The sequence below is a fragment of the Zootoca vivipara genome, chromosome 14, assembly GCF_963506605.1.
Source record: "Zootoca vivipara chromosome 14, rZooViv1.1, whole genome shotgun sequence".
Classification (NCBI taxonomy): domain Eukaryota; kingdom Metazoa; phylum Chordata; class Lepidosauria; order Squamata; family Lacertidae; genus Zootoca; species Zootoca vivipara.
Window position 1 is genome coordinate 11,931,063 of NC_083289.1, and position 16,958 is coordinate 11,948,020.

At 43.7% G+C, this 16,958-nt stretch overlaps 1 protein-coding gene across 1 annotated transcript in view; it reads right to left on the reverse strand.

Moving 5' to 3' along the window:
* Positions 1–271: 271 nt before the first annotated feature.
* Positions 272–16,958, reverse strand: part of TNFAIP8L3 (TNF alpha induced protein 8 like 3) — a 56,281-nt gene continuing 39,594 nt past the window's right edge. The window contains exon 2 of the mRNA XM_035132144.2: positions 272–2,088. Coding sequence (XP_034988035.1) covers positions 1,526–2,088 — 563 coding nt within the window. The 3' untranslated portion in view covers positions 272–1,525. The remainder of the gene's footprint in view (positions 2,089–16,958) is intronic.

The window sequence follows — 16,958 nt, forward strand, 5'->3', positions numbered from 1 at the left end:
AACATATATATATATATATATATATATATATATATATATATATATATGGGAAAATACAGAGATGTATATGGTACACACTGGCGGAGGAAGAGGGGGGCAGGGGGGGACTGTGCCGCCCCTGGCAGCGTGGTCCCGGTGGGGTGCCATCACGGCTGTTCCCCTGCCCACGCTGGGCGCCATGCCCCCGCAGGTGCTGCATCATGCCCCCGCGGACAGCGGGCGACGCCCCCAGGATGCGTGCCAGCCACGCCCCCACCTGCTCTCCCCCCCCCCAGTGCTGGAGCATGAAGCTCCGCCACTGATTGAACAGAAACAACAGGCATTGTGGGGACTCTGATTCAACTGCCGGGATGTGTGTGTTACTGGCATAATGCTTAAATGGAGGAGTGGAGGGACGAGCCCCAAAATCACCCCAGTTCACCATCTTCTTCTTCACACCCCCCCCCCAGCCAATGCATACCCTTATGAATAATAGCTTTGACAGCGCAGAATCTGCACAATCTTTCTGCAGCACCCCCTTTAAAAGTCTTTAAGAGATTGGCACAACTTTTTCATCCCTTTCTTGGTATTGCTTCACCATAAGAGAAGCAATTTTCCTGCTTTTGTTGTGCTTTGCCCTCATTCCTGGCATATGGAACTATTCTCTGTTTGGATCATGTGCTAAAAAGAGGAGATTTTCAGTTGTTTTTTTAAAAAATGATATTCAGAGCCCATTCTTTCCACTTCACCTCATGGGTTTCGTTCTTCTGCAATATAAATGTGGGCATGTTTGCTCAATGGCATGGAACTTCAGGTTTCATTTTTGGCACATCAAACTGTATCCACAACACAGCAATATTGAGATCATGGTATGTAATCATTTCCTTCCCCATCACAAATGGCCTTTCATCAGAAAATGCTCAGTTTATTTGTGGTCTGAAGTGTTGGGCTTGCTTTGCTTTCCATTACAAAATGAATGCAAATGCTCTGGAATGGCCTGGTTCACACATAACACTAAACCATGGTTAATGCTAAATGTTAAACCACGGTTAACACTAACCGTCATTAATAAAACCATAATTAAAGTGGAAACATCTGGCAGATGGCCGCTTAAGCCTTAGTTTATTACATCCCTCCATCAAAGAGACACAAGCCCAGAAGAGCTGCTATTTAGTTACAGCTCTGTGCCTTTTGAGCGGTGATGACTCCATAAGCAGCATTAAGGAGGAGGTGTTGAGCTGGGTTCACATGTAACACTGAGCTATGGTTTACAGTAACCATGGTTTATAAGCCAACTACAAACCTTGATTAACAAGCAACTTTTAACCATAGTTAATAAACCATAGTTAAGCTGCTGGGGTCATGCATAATACTAAGCCATGGTTAAAGAAACTGTAGTTTAACAAACCATGGTTTAGTGTGCAAACCAGGCTATTCTCTTTTGGGATTATGCCCAGGAAGCTAATAGTTGGTCCCAATTCTCTGGTTACATTTCTTAACTGAAACTTGTGTAGTTGCTGTTTTGTTTTTAAGAAAGGGCAAAGTTTCAAAGGACTTTCTCATCTAGCAGTTTGTTGATTCCATCACAGATCTTTTTGAGGTGTGGTCGGCATTCCCCATCAAGGCTATAGAGGGCAGTGAGGAACTCCACATTTGCGAAATGGTCGAAGACGTGATTGATTCGCGCATGAGACCTGGCTGTCAGGTGCCGTTCCACGAGTTCATGCACAAGGTCTTTGCACTCGTTCAGGAGTTCCGAGAGGACATTTTTATCGAAAGTGTACTCCACCTCGTAAAAGCTAACAATCGTCATGGCTGCTTGGTTCAGCTTCTTGCGGAACTTCTCGACAATCTCCAGCTCTTCGGAATTGAACTGATTGTTTCGGTAGAGGATCCCAATTTTGATGGCCACTTTAATCAAGTCCCTCATGATTTTGTGGGATTCTTTCTTGTTCTTCATGTGCTCCGTGGTCACTTTGTATAATTCGTCGAAGATTTCGCTGCTGGTATCATCAATCAGCATGTTAGCCATGGTCTTGGTGGCCATTTTACTCAATATCTTTTTCTGGGCTTGCAGCGCAAGGCTCTTTGAACTGAAGCTTTCGGGACCTAAGGGTAGTGGGCGGGGTGGGTGAGTGGGGGGGATGGGAAAGGGGGAGAGAAGAAAAGAGAGAAAGGAGGGAAGTTATCTTTGAATAATTTGCAATGAACATTTCACAGTTCAAAGTACCATTTACTAAATCTATCTATATCTGTATATCTATATCTAATCTATATCTATATCTATCACCTCCTGGCAAATAGAAGGGGAAGAAATGGAGGCAGTGATAGAGTTTACCTTCTTGGGCTTCATGATCACTGCACATGGTGACAGCAGTCACGAAATTAAAAGATATCTGCTTCTTGGGAGAAAAGCAATGACAAACCTAGACAGCATCTTAAAAAGCAGAGACATCACCTGAAGCTGAGGCTCCAATACTTTGGCCACCTTGCTGGAAAAGCCCCTGATGTTGGGAAAGATGGAGGGCACAAGGAGAAGGGGATGTCAGAGGACGAGATGGTTGGACAGTGTTCTCGAAGCTACGAACATGAGTCTGACCAAACTGCGGGAGGCAGTGGAAGACAGGAGTGCCTGGCATGCTGTGGTCCATGGGGTCACGAAGAGTTGGACACGACTAAACGACTAAACAACAACAAATCTATATCCACATTGTTTTGTATTTTATAATTATTATTAGAACAGATTTTTGTCAGGTGGCAGAAGATCCAGGCCTGGTTGCCAGGAATGGATAAGACAAGGAAAAGTTCTTACCAACTGCTTTTTATTCATTATTTACAGAGAGAGGCTTGGAAATGCAGCCTCTTGGAATTGTGGCATTGCCCTGAGTGAATCTCCGCCCCCTTTTCTCCACATTTCCTCATTTGTCAGCTTCTCTCCTACGGGTGGCGCTGAGGTCCTTTTGCTTCTGAGCCCTTTGCTCTACTACTTTCAAAAAAACTGATCTGGAAATGTGGAAAACTGAGAAATTGAGAGATAACTGAAATTCACAGATCCATCCACCCCTAGTTTGAACTATGCTAGTGTTGCAGAAGGATAGGGGGGGCGCGAATACATTGGCTCTTCGAGCCATATGTTCTCCCTCCTCTTCAAAGAGCAGCGAAAGCTTCTGGAGAAGTAAAAATAAAAAAAGCTGCAGTAGGCGGTGAGAATTGGCTCTGAAGCAGCAGAACGGGCCAAAAGCCTGTCACAGACAGCATGTTGACCCTGCTTGTTGAGAGGAGAAGTCTGTTTTGGTCACAGGGAGTCACTGTTGAATGGCAGGTAGCTGTGTTGGGTCTGCTAGGAGGAGTTGGGTCTGGGAAGCAGCCTGGTGGGGTGTGTTTGTGAGGCTATCCAAGAAGTCGCAACACGGCACTGCTTCTGTCAGAAGCACCTAAAATGTTTCCAAGCCAGGAGTGAGTTCCCGAATTCCCGCAAAACAATTATTAATAGAGCACTGATCAAATCAGACGTTAAAAACAGCTGGGAATGTGGGAGCTGCAATGCAGGATGCAATTCGAGTCTCCCAGTCCGACGGCTGTGCAGACCCTGCTTCAATGCCCCTTAGGGATGGAGAGCTCACCCCCTTGCCTTGCAAATCCCTCTTGAGAATAGTATGCACAGAAGTGCCCTTGCAACTTCTTTAAGAAAGCTGATAAGCTTCAGACACCGGCTGTTCTTTGCGTCTCCAACGCAGCTGCAAAGTTCTGCCTGGAGAATTCAAATGGAGAGGCCAATTTTGTGTTTACTGCCTGCTAATTCTAAAATAGCCCAGCTATTGTTGAAATGATTCATCTTCAGCACATCTTTGACAATCTTAAAACAATGAGGGAAATTCTTTTCTTTTTTTTTTAAAGAAACAACTGCTGCCATTAATAAATGGTGTGCGCCAACCATGAATGCTAATTAGTTTCAATCAGACGATCCTAACCTTACAACTTTTTGCCATGTTCTCAGCACTGCACTAGCAACGGCAATTGGGTTCGGTCAAGGTAGGGCTATGGCTAATGGTTTTTATCCAATGCTAATTGCACTCAGCCCCTTCATGGATCACTGCCTTGTCATGGCAAAGGGGCTTGAATAACTCCAAGAAGCTGTGAGCTATGCCGTGCAGGGCCACCCAAGACGGACAGGTCAAAGCTGAGAGTTTAGACTAAATGTGATCCATCTGGAGAAGGAACTGGCAAACCACTCCAGTATTTTGCCAAGAAAACTCCATGGACATAAAAAGGAGAAGTTTTGAGAAGAAAGTGAGAGTTTCCAAGGCATGCTCTGGTTAATGCAGTCACGGAGAGTCGAACACGACAAAGACGACTACAAAAAATCGCACCCAAGAGTAAACTTAACTGAAATTAATGGGCCTAAGTTAGTCATGCAATGTGCTCTACGTGGGGCTACCTTTGAAGGTGACCCGGGAACTACAATTAACCCAGAGTGCAGTAGCTAGACTGGTGACTGGGTGTGGCCTAACAGTATACCTAAAGGAGCGTCTCCGCCCCCATCGTTCTGCCCGGACACTGAGGTCCAGTGCCGAGGGCCTTCTGGCACTTCCCTCGCTGCATGAAGCCAAGTTACAGGGAACCAAGGAGAGGGCCTTCTCGGAAGTGGCACCCGCCCTGTGGAACGCCCTCCCACCAGATGTCAAAGAGAAAAACATCTACCAGACTTTTAGAAGACATCTGAAGGCAGCCCTGTTTAGGGAAGCTTTTAATGTTTAACAGACCATTGTATTTTAATATTTTATTGGAAGCTGCACAGAGTGGCTGGGGAAACCCAGCCAGATGGGCGGGGTATAAATAATAAATTATTATTATTATTATTATTATTATTATTATTATTATTATTATTATTATTATTACACCACCTGGAGGACCACAGACTCCTCATCCCAGGGCTACAGGCATATTTTTCTATACTCCCGTCCTTACAATCTGTGTACATTTTGGCCTGGACTTTCATCAGCTGCGACGAAGCCCAAAAGCTCAGAAAGTGCATACGCTCAGAATTATCATTGACACAGGCGCTACCGTGCCTGCATAATTATAGAAAGAACAGAAATAATACGCAGTCGTCTTAAAATTCTCATCTTGAAATGGAATCTTCTTAAAATGTCTTCCTCCTCTCTCCCACCTCAGATTGTAAATGCAAACTCTGTGAGCATCTGCAAGATTCTCAAAATATTTACTTCCAGATGGCAAGAAGAGAACGTACCAAATTGTTGCCAATCTGGGGAGGGGCGAGTGGGGCTCGACTATAGTATCTGCATGCAAATATGCTTTTAATAAATGCAGATCCTGCACGTATGCAGAAAAATGCGATGCACCAAGCAAGTCCTGGGTTTCTATTCCTAGATATGAAAAGAAGACTTGAACCCTTGTACTGTGAGCTGTGTGCATTTGGAACATCTGTTAGGCTAGTGGTTTTCTCGCATATTTAGGATGCTAGGCATAAGCTATTGGCAGATGTAAATTGCTTATAGAAGAGAGGAGAATGCAAGATGAGCTCTGGATCACCTCCTTGCATTCATTCAATAACCACAAAATGTCCAACACTTGGGGCTTTGCAGAGAAGTTAAATTCATAAATGGGAATAATAATAATAATAATAATAATAATAATAATAATAATAATAATAATAATGTTATTACTTATACCTCACCCATCTGACTGGGTTGCCCAAGCCACTCTGGGCGGCTTCCAAGATAATATACAGAAACATAATGAAGTATCAGACATTAAAAACTTCCCAATACAGGGCTGCCTTTGGAAAGTTGTGTAGTTGTTTACCAATAGAAAATGGGGCCTGTCCACAATTGCCAGCTGATTGTGCTAAACTGCCTGCATGTGCTTATTTATGTATATCCTGCTCATCTCATTGGAGTGATTAAAAAAATTAAAACATTTTACCAACAATTCTAGGGATTAGCAACAATTCTAGTGACAACAATAGTGATGCCAACTAAGAAAGATCTCAGAAGGCTTGGTGAAAGAGGAAAGTCTTCAGCAGAGGCTGACAAGACAAGCAAGATGGTACTTGTGCAATAGTCAACAGGCCTATATGAGTGGTTCTGTCCCCGCACCTCCATTCTGGCAGACCTGTTTAGGGAAGTTTTTAAAGTTTGATGTTTTATCATGTTTTTAATTTTCTGTTGGGAGCCGCCCAGTGTGGCTGAGGAAACCCAGCCAGATGGGCGGGGTATAATAATAATAATAATAATAATGATAATAATAATAATAATAATAATAATAATAATAATAATAATCTCTCTGGCAACTGATGGGAGGGCCTTCCACAAGGCGGGTGCCACTAATACGAAGGCCCTCTATTCCCTGTATCCTCACTTCTCACCCTTGGAGCTGGACCTCAGTGTCTTGGCTGTTGAATGCATTTATGAGAAGTGAGCGTGGCTGTTTTATATTAATAAGGGATCATTTCTCTGCATTCCAGGTCCTTGCTGTTTTGACCATGCTTTCCTTTGCATTAAATGGAAAAATGCCAAAGGTGTATGTGTGGTGGATTCCGACCACTTCTGCCTGATCCGTTTATTGAATATTCATCCTGATTTGGTTGCAGGGAGGTTAGACAACACTGAGCCGAGAAAATATTATCTCACAACTTCCAAAGCGTTTCCCCATCACGTTCCTTGTCTGATCTTGGAGGGAAATGGTTACGTTGCACAAGACTGCTAAATCCACCCTAACTGTGTCCAACCTGATTTTGCTTTTATGTAGTTGAACCCCACCTGAAAATAGCAACAGCCTGTTGTTGGTGTTTAGTCGTGTCCGACTCTTCGTGACCCCATGGACCATAGCACGCCAGGCACTCCTGTCTTGCACTGCCTCCCGCAGTTTGGTCAAACTCATGTTCGTAGCTTTGAGAACACTGTCCAACCATCTCGTCCTCTGTCGTCCCCTTCTCCTAGTGCCCTTAATCTTTCCCAACATCAGGGTCTTTTCCAAGGATTCTTCTCTTCTCATGAGGTGGCCAAAGTATTGGAGCCTCAGCTTCAGGATCTGTCCTTCCAGTGAGCACTCAGGGCTGATTCCCTTCAGAATGGATAGGTTTGATCTTCTTGCAGTCTTATGGGACTCTCAAGAGTCTCCTCCAGCACCATAATTCAAAAGCATCAATTCTTTGGCAATCAGCCTTCTTTATGGTCCAGCTCTCACTTCCATACATCACCACTGGGAAAACCATAGCTTTAACTATATGGACCTTTGTAGGCAAGATGATGATCACCTTGCCATCATCACCATCACCATCATCACCATCATCATCATCATCATCACATCACCAGACATCAGCAACAGCCTAGAACTGCCCAAATGTTGAGGCAACAAAGGGTACACCCAGCTCATTCTTGGCCTTTACCCGTCATTGGGTATTTACAGAGAACACATAAGATAAACAGAGATGTTTTACGCTCGCCTATTTGGCTGAAAATATACAATTATTGTCATGGCGACAATTGGCGATTGCCGCCTAGTCTGTTAGTTGACTAAAACAATCCACCCTTGGCTGAAAATAACCTGTTTTAATAGCTGAATCCTGCTCTTTGTGAAAATATTTAAATGCTTTTAACATTGCTGTAACTCGATGTTGATTTGGAGTGCAAACAAACGTCCGGAAGAAATATGCCCCTCAAAAGAACAGAGTGCAATAATTTTAACTAGAGTAAATAATGTTGATGAAACCTTTCTCGGTGCACTGGGAGGAAAGGGCCAGGAAATGGCTTGCAGTAGACTAAACACACCACCCACATGCCTTTGTGCAAACTGGGAGCAGGGTTCTGTCACTAGAAGTTTGGGCTGTGACCTGTAGGGAAAAAACAGGGTTCAAATGACTGTCATGTAGCTCAATTGGTGCTCTTGGGCCTGTCTAGAGATATACAGATTTGCCCATTTTGGTTTCTTTCAATTTCTGATTTTTCCAGTCTTATGTCCAGTTCTCCACATTTCTGCATCAGTTTGCAAAACAAACAAACAAACAAACAAACAAACAAACAAACAAACAAACACCCTCATGAAGCTAGGTCAGCATTTTAGCATAAATTTCTCCCTATATGCACATTTTTGTATGCAATTCTCTCTAATGTATTTTGGCAAACAGATTTTCTTAATGAAAGGCATTATTTGCATGTTAACTTCACCGATAAATGCTTTTTCTTGCACGCTTTTCTCTGCTGTGTGGATTTTTGTAGACTTCTATTTGGAACCGCATCACAAAATTCAAAGAAGGGCTAATTTCAAAGGATGGCTGCAGTTTGATTTGCATATTGTTTTGGTAAGTGCTGAACCGAATTCTCCTCCATCTCAGAGCCAAACTGCATGAGATGCCTGTGACCAACTGCGCAGTTGGCTTTGAAAAAGTATATTTCAGATGCAAGGGGGGGGGGAGGCTCTGATCCAGATCAGGACTTTGGTGTGGAGTTAGAAATGTAATTCCTGCAATTCCTGGTGTGAACTGACTTGATCTGCACTTTCCAGGCTAATGTAATTATCCTTCAGATGTCATACATCCCCAAATTTTCTGATACAGTTCTTGGCTCAAGGAACATACCAAGATGCATTAAAGGTGAAACACATACACACATACATACATACATACATACATACATACATACATTTATATATCTATTTAAATACATTTTTTTCATGCTGATTTTCCTCTCAATTTAGATTAATGACAAAATGGAACTTATGACTAGAGGAAACAAACAACTATCTGACTTTTAGAAGACATCTGAAGGCAGCCCTGTTTAGGGAAGTTTTTAATGTTTGATGTTTTATTCTGTTTTAATATTCTGTTGAGTGCTGCCCAGAGTGGCTGGGGAAACCCAGCCTGATGGATAGGGTATAAACTATTTCTGTTTCTGTTTCTGTTCCTGTTCAGCTGCTGGGAATTGTAACTCTATGAGAGGTAATCTTCAGTGCCCGGGATTCTCTGAGGGAAAGAAGGTGGGTCAGATGCTTGGCAGCTGCCTGAAGTTGCCCAGTGGTGCCATGGGCCTGGCAGAGAGAGTGTTCCTGGAGCCCAGAGCCCATTGGCTCCAGTCCTTGGCCAGGCTCTGACCTCACAACCAGCTGTGGAATCCTGCGGAATGTTTTGTTTCCTAGGAGGCCAGGTGAGTTGTTTAAAAGGATCCCTGGTTGAGCTGAAAGCCCAGTCAGTTGGAGCAGTTAGCAGCCATTCAGATCACTTCTTCTGTTCTTGTCTTGAAAGCTGTTCAGATGGATCGACTGACTTTCTGGACATCTTCGGTTTTCTACCCCCATGGAACAATGTGCCGCTGGTTGCGCAGAAGGTAAAGTCATGGGAAAGAAGGGAGACACCCTGAAGATTCATGCCCCCACCACATGCCCAGTTTTTAAAGATGCTCCTTGGTTATTTGACCTTTCTAAATCCCAAGCTGGGTGTTACGCGAGCCAACAATTTTCCCAGGGAGTTTTCTGATGAATTCTGAGTTTCCTTTTTTGTCACCATCCAAATTGCAGCAGAATTATCCCCCTCCCCCCAATGGAGGATGGAGCAAATCACCTTGCTAGTCATCCTCAGGAGAGCAGCCCTGGCGGCAGCTAGACTAGTGACTGGGAGTGGCAGCCGAGACCATATAACACCAGTCCTGAAAGACCTACATTGCCCCCCCCCCCCGGTACGTTTTTGAGCACAATTCAAAGTGTTGGTGCTGACCTTTAAAGCCCTAAGCAGCCTCGGCCCAGTATACCTGAAGGAGCGTCTCCACCCCCATTGTTCTGCCTGGACACTGAGGTCCAGCGCCAAGGGCCTTCTGGTGATTCCCTCCCTGTGAGAAGTGAGGTTACAGGGAACCAGGCAGAGGGCCTTCTCGGTAGTGGTGCCCGCCCTGTGGAACACCCTTCCATCAGATGTCAAGGAAATGAACAACTATCTGGCTTTTAAAAGACATCGGAAGGCAGCCCTGTTTAGGGAAGTTTTTAATGTTTGATGTTTTATTGTGTTTTTAATATTATCTTGGGAGCACCCCAGAGTGGCTGGGGAAACCCAGCCAGATGAGTGGGGTATAAATAATAAATTATTATTATTATTATTATTATTATTATTATTATTATTATTATTATTATTATCATCATCATCATCATCCATGGAGCCTCCACCGACTTCAACCCACCCCATTCAGGAGGTGGGTCTGCAGAGGAGTTAAATAACCCCCGGCCTTGTTTTCTGGCTGAAAACTGTACCTCTGAAGTTGCTATTTACTGTCCCTTCAGAAGGATGATTTTCAGGGGGGTAACGGTGCAGGAGGAAAGCCTTAACCCTTCTCCCCCCAGATTCCCAAGCACGGGATTAAAAGATGTATTTGACGTCAGTGTCTAGGGTGATACGTACTGGCAGGACATCAAAATGGAGCAGCATCATCTGCCAACATTATGTTGCTATGCTGGTGGTGTATTTTTTGTAGGATATAAAAAGCTGTCTTATAGTGAGTCAGGCCATTGCTCAGTGTTGCCACAATGATTGGTTTTCAGACGGGGTGTTTCCTGCCCCTACCTGGAGATGCTACAGACTGGGCTTGAAACCTTTTCCATGCAATGCAGTAACAATGCATTATGGTCCCTGATAGCCCGACTTATACCTAGGGATGGGGGAGACGTTCAGTTCAGTTCCCATTTAAAGCAGTGTAATTTCTAAGATTCACAATATCCAAAACAACATAAGCACTGAAACACAATATGAAGATGGAAAGAAGATAAAGTCCCTGCCAGAAAAGAACGGCAGATCAAGTTGATGGATTATGCCGAAATGGCTAAAACAGGCATAGGCAAACTTGGCCCTCCAGATGTTTTGGGACTACAACTCCCATAATCCCTAGCTAAAAGGACCAGTGTTCAGGGATGATGGGAATTGTAGTCTCAAAACATCTGGAGGGCCGAGTTTGCCTATGCCTGGGCTAAAATGACCAGAAGAATCAGAAATCAGGAAGACCCAATTTTTAATAAGGAATGGGGAAAATTCATAACTTTTCTTAAAAACCATTGTAAACAGTTGAAATTGTTAGCAGGATTGGAATGGCGCTTGTAGTTTAATGGTGAATTTTGGACACAATGGAGAGGTAAAAGATTTGGATTATTATAAAAGATGCAGGAGGAAATGATTATTATTGGGTTATTAAAAAAGATGCAGGAGGAAATGATTAACAATAGGACCCACAAATGGGAGAAGGGAAGTCCAAGAGATTCTTTGGAATCTTGTTTCTATGTTGTATGTGTGGCTGTAAGATTTTAATCTCAAAAACCAAATAAATAAATTTATTTTTTAAAAAAACCCAATATGAACAATATGATACCCAAGATACTTCAAAACTCACACTTAACTGATTTTAATGTACAAGAAAGGCATTACATTAGAAGCCACTTGCAAAAATGCACGCCCTAGTCAAAACCACAGAGAAAAATGTGTCTTTTAGTGATTGTGAAGAGCTCCGAAAGGATCTCTCCAAATGGTGAGAAAGGGAGATAAAGTATCAAATGCAATTCAATGTAAACAGGTGAAAAGTGAGGCATGTCAGGACAAAAACAACTTAATTTCACATATACGCTCATAAGGGTCTAAAATGGAAGTGCCTGGGCAGGAACAAGACCTTGGACAGCTCTGTGAAGATGTCAGCCAAATGTGTGGCTAGGAATCATTAGGAAAAGAATTGGAAAACAAAACTGCCAATATAATAATAATAATAATAATAATAATAATAATAATAATAATAATAATTTATTTATACCCCGCCCATCTGGCCGGGTCCCCCCCGCCACTCTGGGCGGCTTCCAACACACATTAAAATACATTAAAATACCACAGATTAAAAACTTCCCCAAACAGAAAACAACCTTTAAGTGTTTTCTCCCTGACCTCCGATGGAAGGGCGTTCCACAGGGTGGGCACCACTACCGAGAAGGCCCTCTGCCTGGTTCCCTGTAGCTTGGCTTCTCTCACTGAGGGAACCGCCAGAAGGCCCTCGGCACTGGACCTCAGTGTCCGGGCTGAACGATGGGGGTGGAGACACCCCATTCATGTACACTGGGCGGAGGCAGCTTTAAAGGTCAGCACCAACACTTTGAATTGTGCTCATTGCACGAATCTATGGTTATACAAACCTATGAGGAAAGGATGCAGCGTTTGGGTCTTTTTAGTTTGGCGAAAAGGGGATCAAGAGGCAACATTGCAGACATTTCTAAAATGATGCAGGGCATGGAGAAAGCAGATAGACAATGGTTTTCCTCCCTCTCTCTCATAACCCTAGAACTTGTGGATACCCAACAAAACGGAATCTTGGAAGATCAAGAAAATAATATACAGTGGTGCCTTGGTTCTCAAACTTAATCCATTCCAGAAATCCATTCCAAAACCAAGGCACGGTTTCCCATAGAAAGTAATGCAAAACGGATTAATCTGTTCCAGGCTTTTAAAAACAACCCCTAAAACAGCAATTTAGCATGAATTTCACTATGAAATTCATAAAATGGAAGCAATAAACAATGTACTGCAGTCACACAATCAATCAATCAATCAACCAATCAGTAGCTGAATTGGGTTCCACACAGTCACAAAAACAGAAAAAGAGCCACAAAAACACATAAATAGCAAAAACAGACAGACCTCAGAGTAACACTCAAAACGGAAGTGTGGCACTCAAATCAGAAGCACAACACTCAAAAAGGAGCACGTTCGGCTTCTGAAAAAAGTTCGCAAACCAGACCACTTACTTCCGGGTTTGCAGTGTTTGAGTTCCAAGTTGTTTTGAGTACCAAGGCGTTTGAGAACCAAGGTACCACTGTTGTTAAACTACAGAATTCACTCCCAAAAGGAGTTGGGGATAGCTACTCAGTTGGATGGCTTTAAAAAAAAAAGTATTGGATTTGGGGATGAAAAGGCTATCAATGGCTACAAGTCATTATTACTCCCTAGTTGGGGGGCAGTAATGTTTCTGAACACAAGTGGCTATAAACCGCAGGACAGGATAGGGCTCTTGTGCTCAGATCCTGCTTGCTGGCTTCCCAATGGCAACTGGTTGGCCACTGTGAGAACAGGATGCTGGACTGGATGGGCCATTGGCCTGATCCAGCAGGTTCTTCTTAGATGCTTAAGTGTAAGGATTTCAGTCTGGCCTTATAGTCTTTTACCTGTACCTGTCAGCATGCTAGATATGTGGATCCCAACACACCTGCCGTTCTCTTTCTGCTATTTCAGAAGCTCAGATCTCAGCCCTCTCCTGCAGAATGGGCAAGAACAGACACTGGTTTCTGCCCACACATACTGTAAGTGCTCTTAAAAGTTCTGTTGCCTTTTAAGGAATGGAAACGAACTCTTTTTTAAGAGAAAAATATGGTCTTGCAATGGCACCAGCGAGGGTATCATTTATCAGTTGGAATCCAGACCCCGGGAAGAATCTCGAGACATTCTTACTAATGTTGGAAAGTGGAATATTTCTCAAAAGGCTCAGAAAATAAATCTGGAGCTACAAAAGTATTACAACATCCCCTCCTTAATATAAGCAATAAACCTTTTACAAATCTAATTTAAATACATTTCAGCCAAGTACGGTAATAAGTCAGCAGACGGCAGGTTTTTTAAGGCTTTGCAGGCAGTAAAACTGCCGCGTTCTGTGGGCAAAGACCCTCAGTTTTTAACAAGGCTTAATGGGCAGAAGTTCATACAGCTACAACTACAAGTAATCCAGAATGCGGCTGCTGGACTGGTGACTGGGAGCGGCCGTCGAGACCATATAACACCAGTCCTGAAAGACCTCCTTTGGCTCCCAGTATGTTTCCAAGCACAATTCAAAGTGATGGTGCAAGCCCTCGGCCCTGTATACCTACAAGAACGTCTCCACTCCTGTCACCAGCCCCTCTTCCTTGTTTTAACTGGATTATCCGGGGACCGTGGAACCTTTTGCAAAATGCCTTAAATAAACACACAAGTAACAAATTAGAGAAGAACATGCACTGTGTCAGGTTACCCTAAGAAGCTGCTTTTTATTTTTTAATCACTGCATGACCCCATCCATTGCATCATGTCTATTAAACTGCTTGCCTGTAGGCAGCCGAGAACTGCTTATCTTTTAATATACGAACAGTGCTCAGAGACGGTTTTACAAGTGTTTAGCAGTGAGGACAAGTGGAAGTGCAAAGCACATTAGGAAATTTAGGCAGACTGCGATGCTCTTGGGCTTTTCTCCCCCCCCCCCCCACTTTTAGGGGAGCTGTTCTATCCTATTTGGAGCTTGGAAGGAAAATTTGAAAAGTAGCAAAAATAGCGAATTTTCCTTAGGCCTGGAGCTTCAACAAAGCAGCGACAGGCAAGCTGACAGAAAAGGAGGTGGCAGCACATCGCTTCCAAAACAAACTTTGAAAGGAGCAGGCATTGAAAAAAGGGCGGCTCTGATGCTGTCAAGCCTGGGCAACAAAGCTGAGCTTCAGTTTTCCACCCTGCAAGCCAGAGAGAGGCTCAGCCTCCCCCCCCCCACCAAATAGAAGTCACCAGGATCTTTACAGGATCGGCTTCAAAGGCAACTCACTGAATAGGGCAGCAAAAACCAAGGAGCAAACAGCTCCCAGAGTTTGGCAAGGCGAGGGGGAAAGGAAGACCAGAGCAACTCGGTAACAAGTCCTTCCCAATGCTTCCCTTGCTCGAGGCTCCCACTGAAAAGGCCTCTGGGCATCCTTTCAGTTGTGCCTTCATGATAGGTAGTATTGGGTTAGACGCAACCTCACTTTTTTGCTTAGCCTGCAAAGGTTTGCCGGCAGTTGCGCTGCTTTGCTTCTATCAGTGCTTGCCCCTGTCCTTTCCCGCTGAATCTGCCTGTTCCATCAGGCTTTGGGAAACGGATTGCTTTTAATGCGAAAGGGCTGGATAATTGTAATTATCCGATCCTCCTAAACTCCCGCTGCCTTGTGGGAGATCTTCGGGAGAGGAAAAGGCTAAGGAATAAACCCTACACAAATCTGGAGTGGAGTCCCTAAGATGGTGGAGGGCGCCTGGTGTGACGATCCTCCCTTCTCTATTACCGGTACCATAGCTGCCAAGTTTTCCCTTTTCTCACGAGGAAGCCTATTCAGCATAAGGGAAAATCCCTTAAAATAAGGGATAACTTGGCAGCTATGTCTATTACTAACAGTGTGCTGAAGGAATTCAGTTATTGTTCAAACAACCCACTATTCCTTCTTTCTCCCAAATAAACTCCCTGTTTTTATATGGGTTTGCTAGTACAGTACATAGAGTACAGTTCCAGCTTTCCAAATAACGTGGCTCTGTATCCTTAAAAACTCCAGGCAAATATTACAGGAACAATCTTGTGCCCTCAGTAAGGTTTCCCTCTCAACTCAGGTTCACCTCAGCAGCTGTTGCCTCAGTACTTTAGCCACTGCAAGGCACTCTTTCCCTTCACTTGCCTCCTCTGTGCGTGACTTTGAGACGCAAACTATCCACCTGCTCCTCAGGCTCAGTTTTACCTCCCCTCTTCAGTCACCACCCTTTTGAGTTTAGGTACGTTGCTGGAATAAGGAGGAACATCCGATTTGACACAACATAGATGGAAGCTTTATTTAACTGGAGAACATGTATATTTCTTTATGGTTTCATTTGTTTAAACTCTTAGTTCATCATCTTCTTTTCACATAACCCAGACTTGTTAGTACAGCTCCTGCATCCCTCTCTAACACTCTACTCTCCCCACTGCCGACCCCCGACCCCCAACTGTCACTAACTGCCGTTTTCTCCTCCTAGAATGTTCGTAACCCCGCCCCCACAAGCATGTGATGTAACTCAGGGTAGGAGATGCACTAACCCTTATACATCCAGGCTGTGACCAAATATATCATCCTAGGGTTATTTCGTTACACCTGGTATGCCTCCTTCCGGCAATTCCTGCAGCCAAGCTGGTGTCAAACATATTTCTCTGCTTTCCTTTGGACCACATCAGTGAGGCTGGGGGGGGGGCTTATTGTCCGGGCAGCCCAGGACCTCCATCCACACCATCCAGGCTTGAACCCAGGGGGTGCACTCCATTGTCTCTCGAGGCATTTGGGTGCCAACAATATGGTTTTAATAGATTTTATATAAGTATGTAGTTCGACTTCTATCAATGTTTGATTGTTTTTTTTAACAAATACACCTGCAAAACACCAGTTTTGGAGGGGCACCATGGGGATTCTAAAATCCAAACTCGCTCAGGTTTTATCTTTGATCCCTTTTCAACAGATCCCCAGATTGTAGGGATAGTATACGCAAAACACTGCAAACGCTTAAAAAAGGTAATAATAATAAAAAAAGAGCACAGGAAAGTTCAAATCCAGAACCCAACTTTCAGGAAACCCCCTCCCCCCCAATTCCTACACAGAAAGCTTTTCCTCAGAACAGTTTCCATGTCTTATGACATTATTCACCTGTTGCGCTGACATTAGCAGTCTCTTTTATTTCATTAAGTCTCGATGATAATTGTACATATTTGACTAAACAGCTACGCTTGGTTTTCCCCAAAACCGAACCTTATTAGGCCATGTTTACACCAAACACCCTCTAGAAGACGCCGTGCCCTGTTCATGTGCCTCAATCTATGTCTTGTTTCTGTGATCAAGAAGCTAAACAGAGACTGGGAGGTGGGGGGAGACATCTGAAAGGGAGCAGAGCAAAAAAACCCACCCCATTAAAAAGAGCTATGGCCAAGTTCAAAGTTTTGATGCTAACATATCCCTCTATTTGCATCGTCTGTAAACAACTGAAGACATTACTGAAGACAACAAGCTTTTCCAGATGAATGAATGGGTCTCTGCCATTCCCTGTATTGTTTTTAAATGTATCTCATGTTCTTTTTAATGCTGTTTTAGTTGATCGAGGCAGGTCTGTGGAAGGCAATAAATAATCATAAAATAATCATAATATTTTGGTGATTGTCCACCTTCTGGGAAAT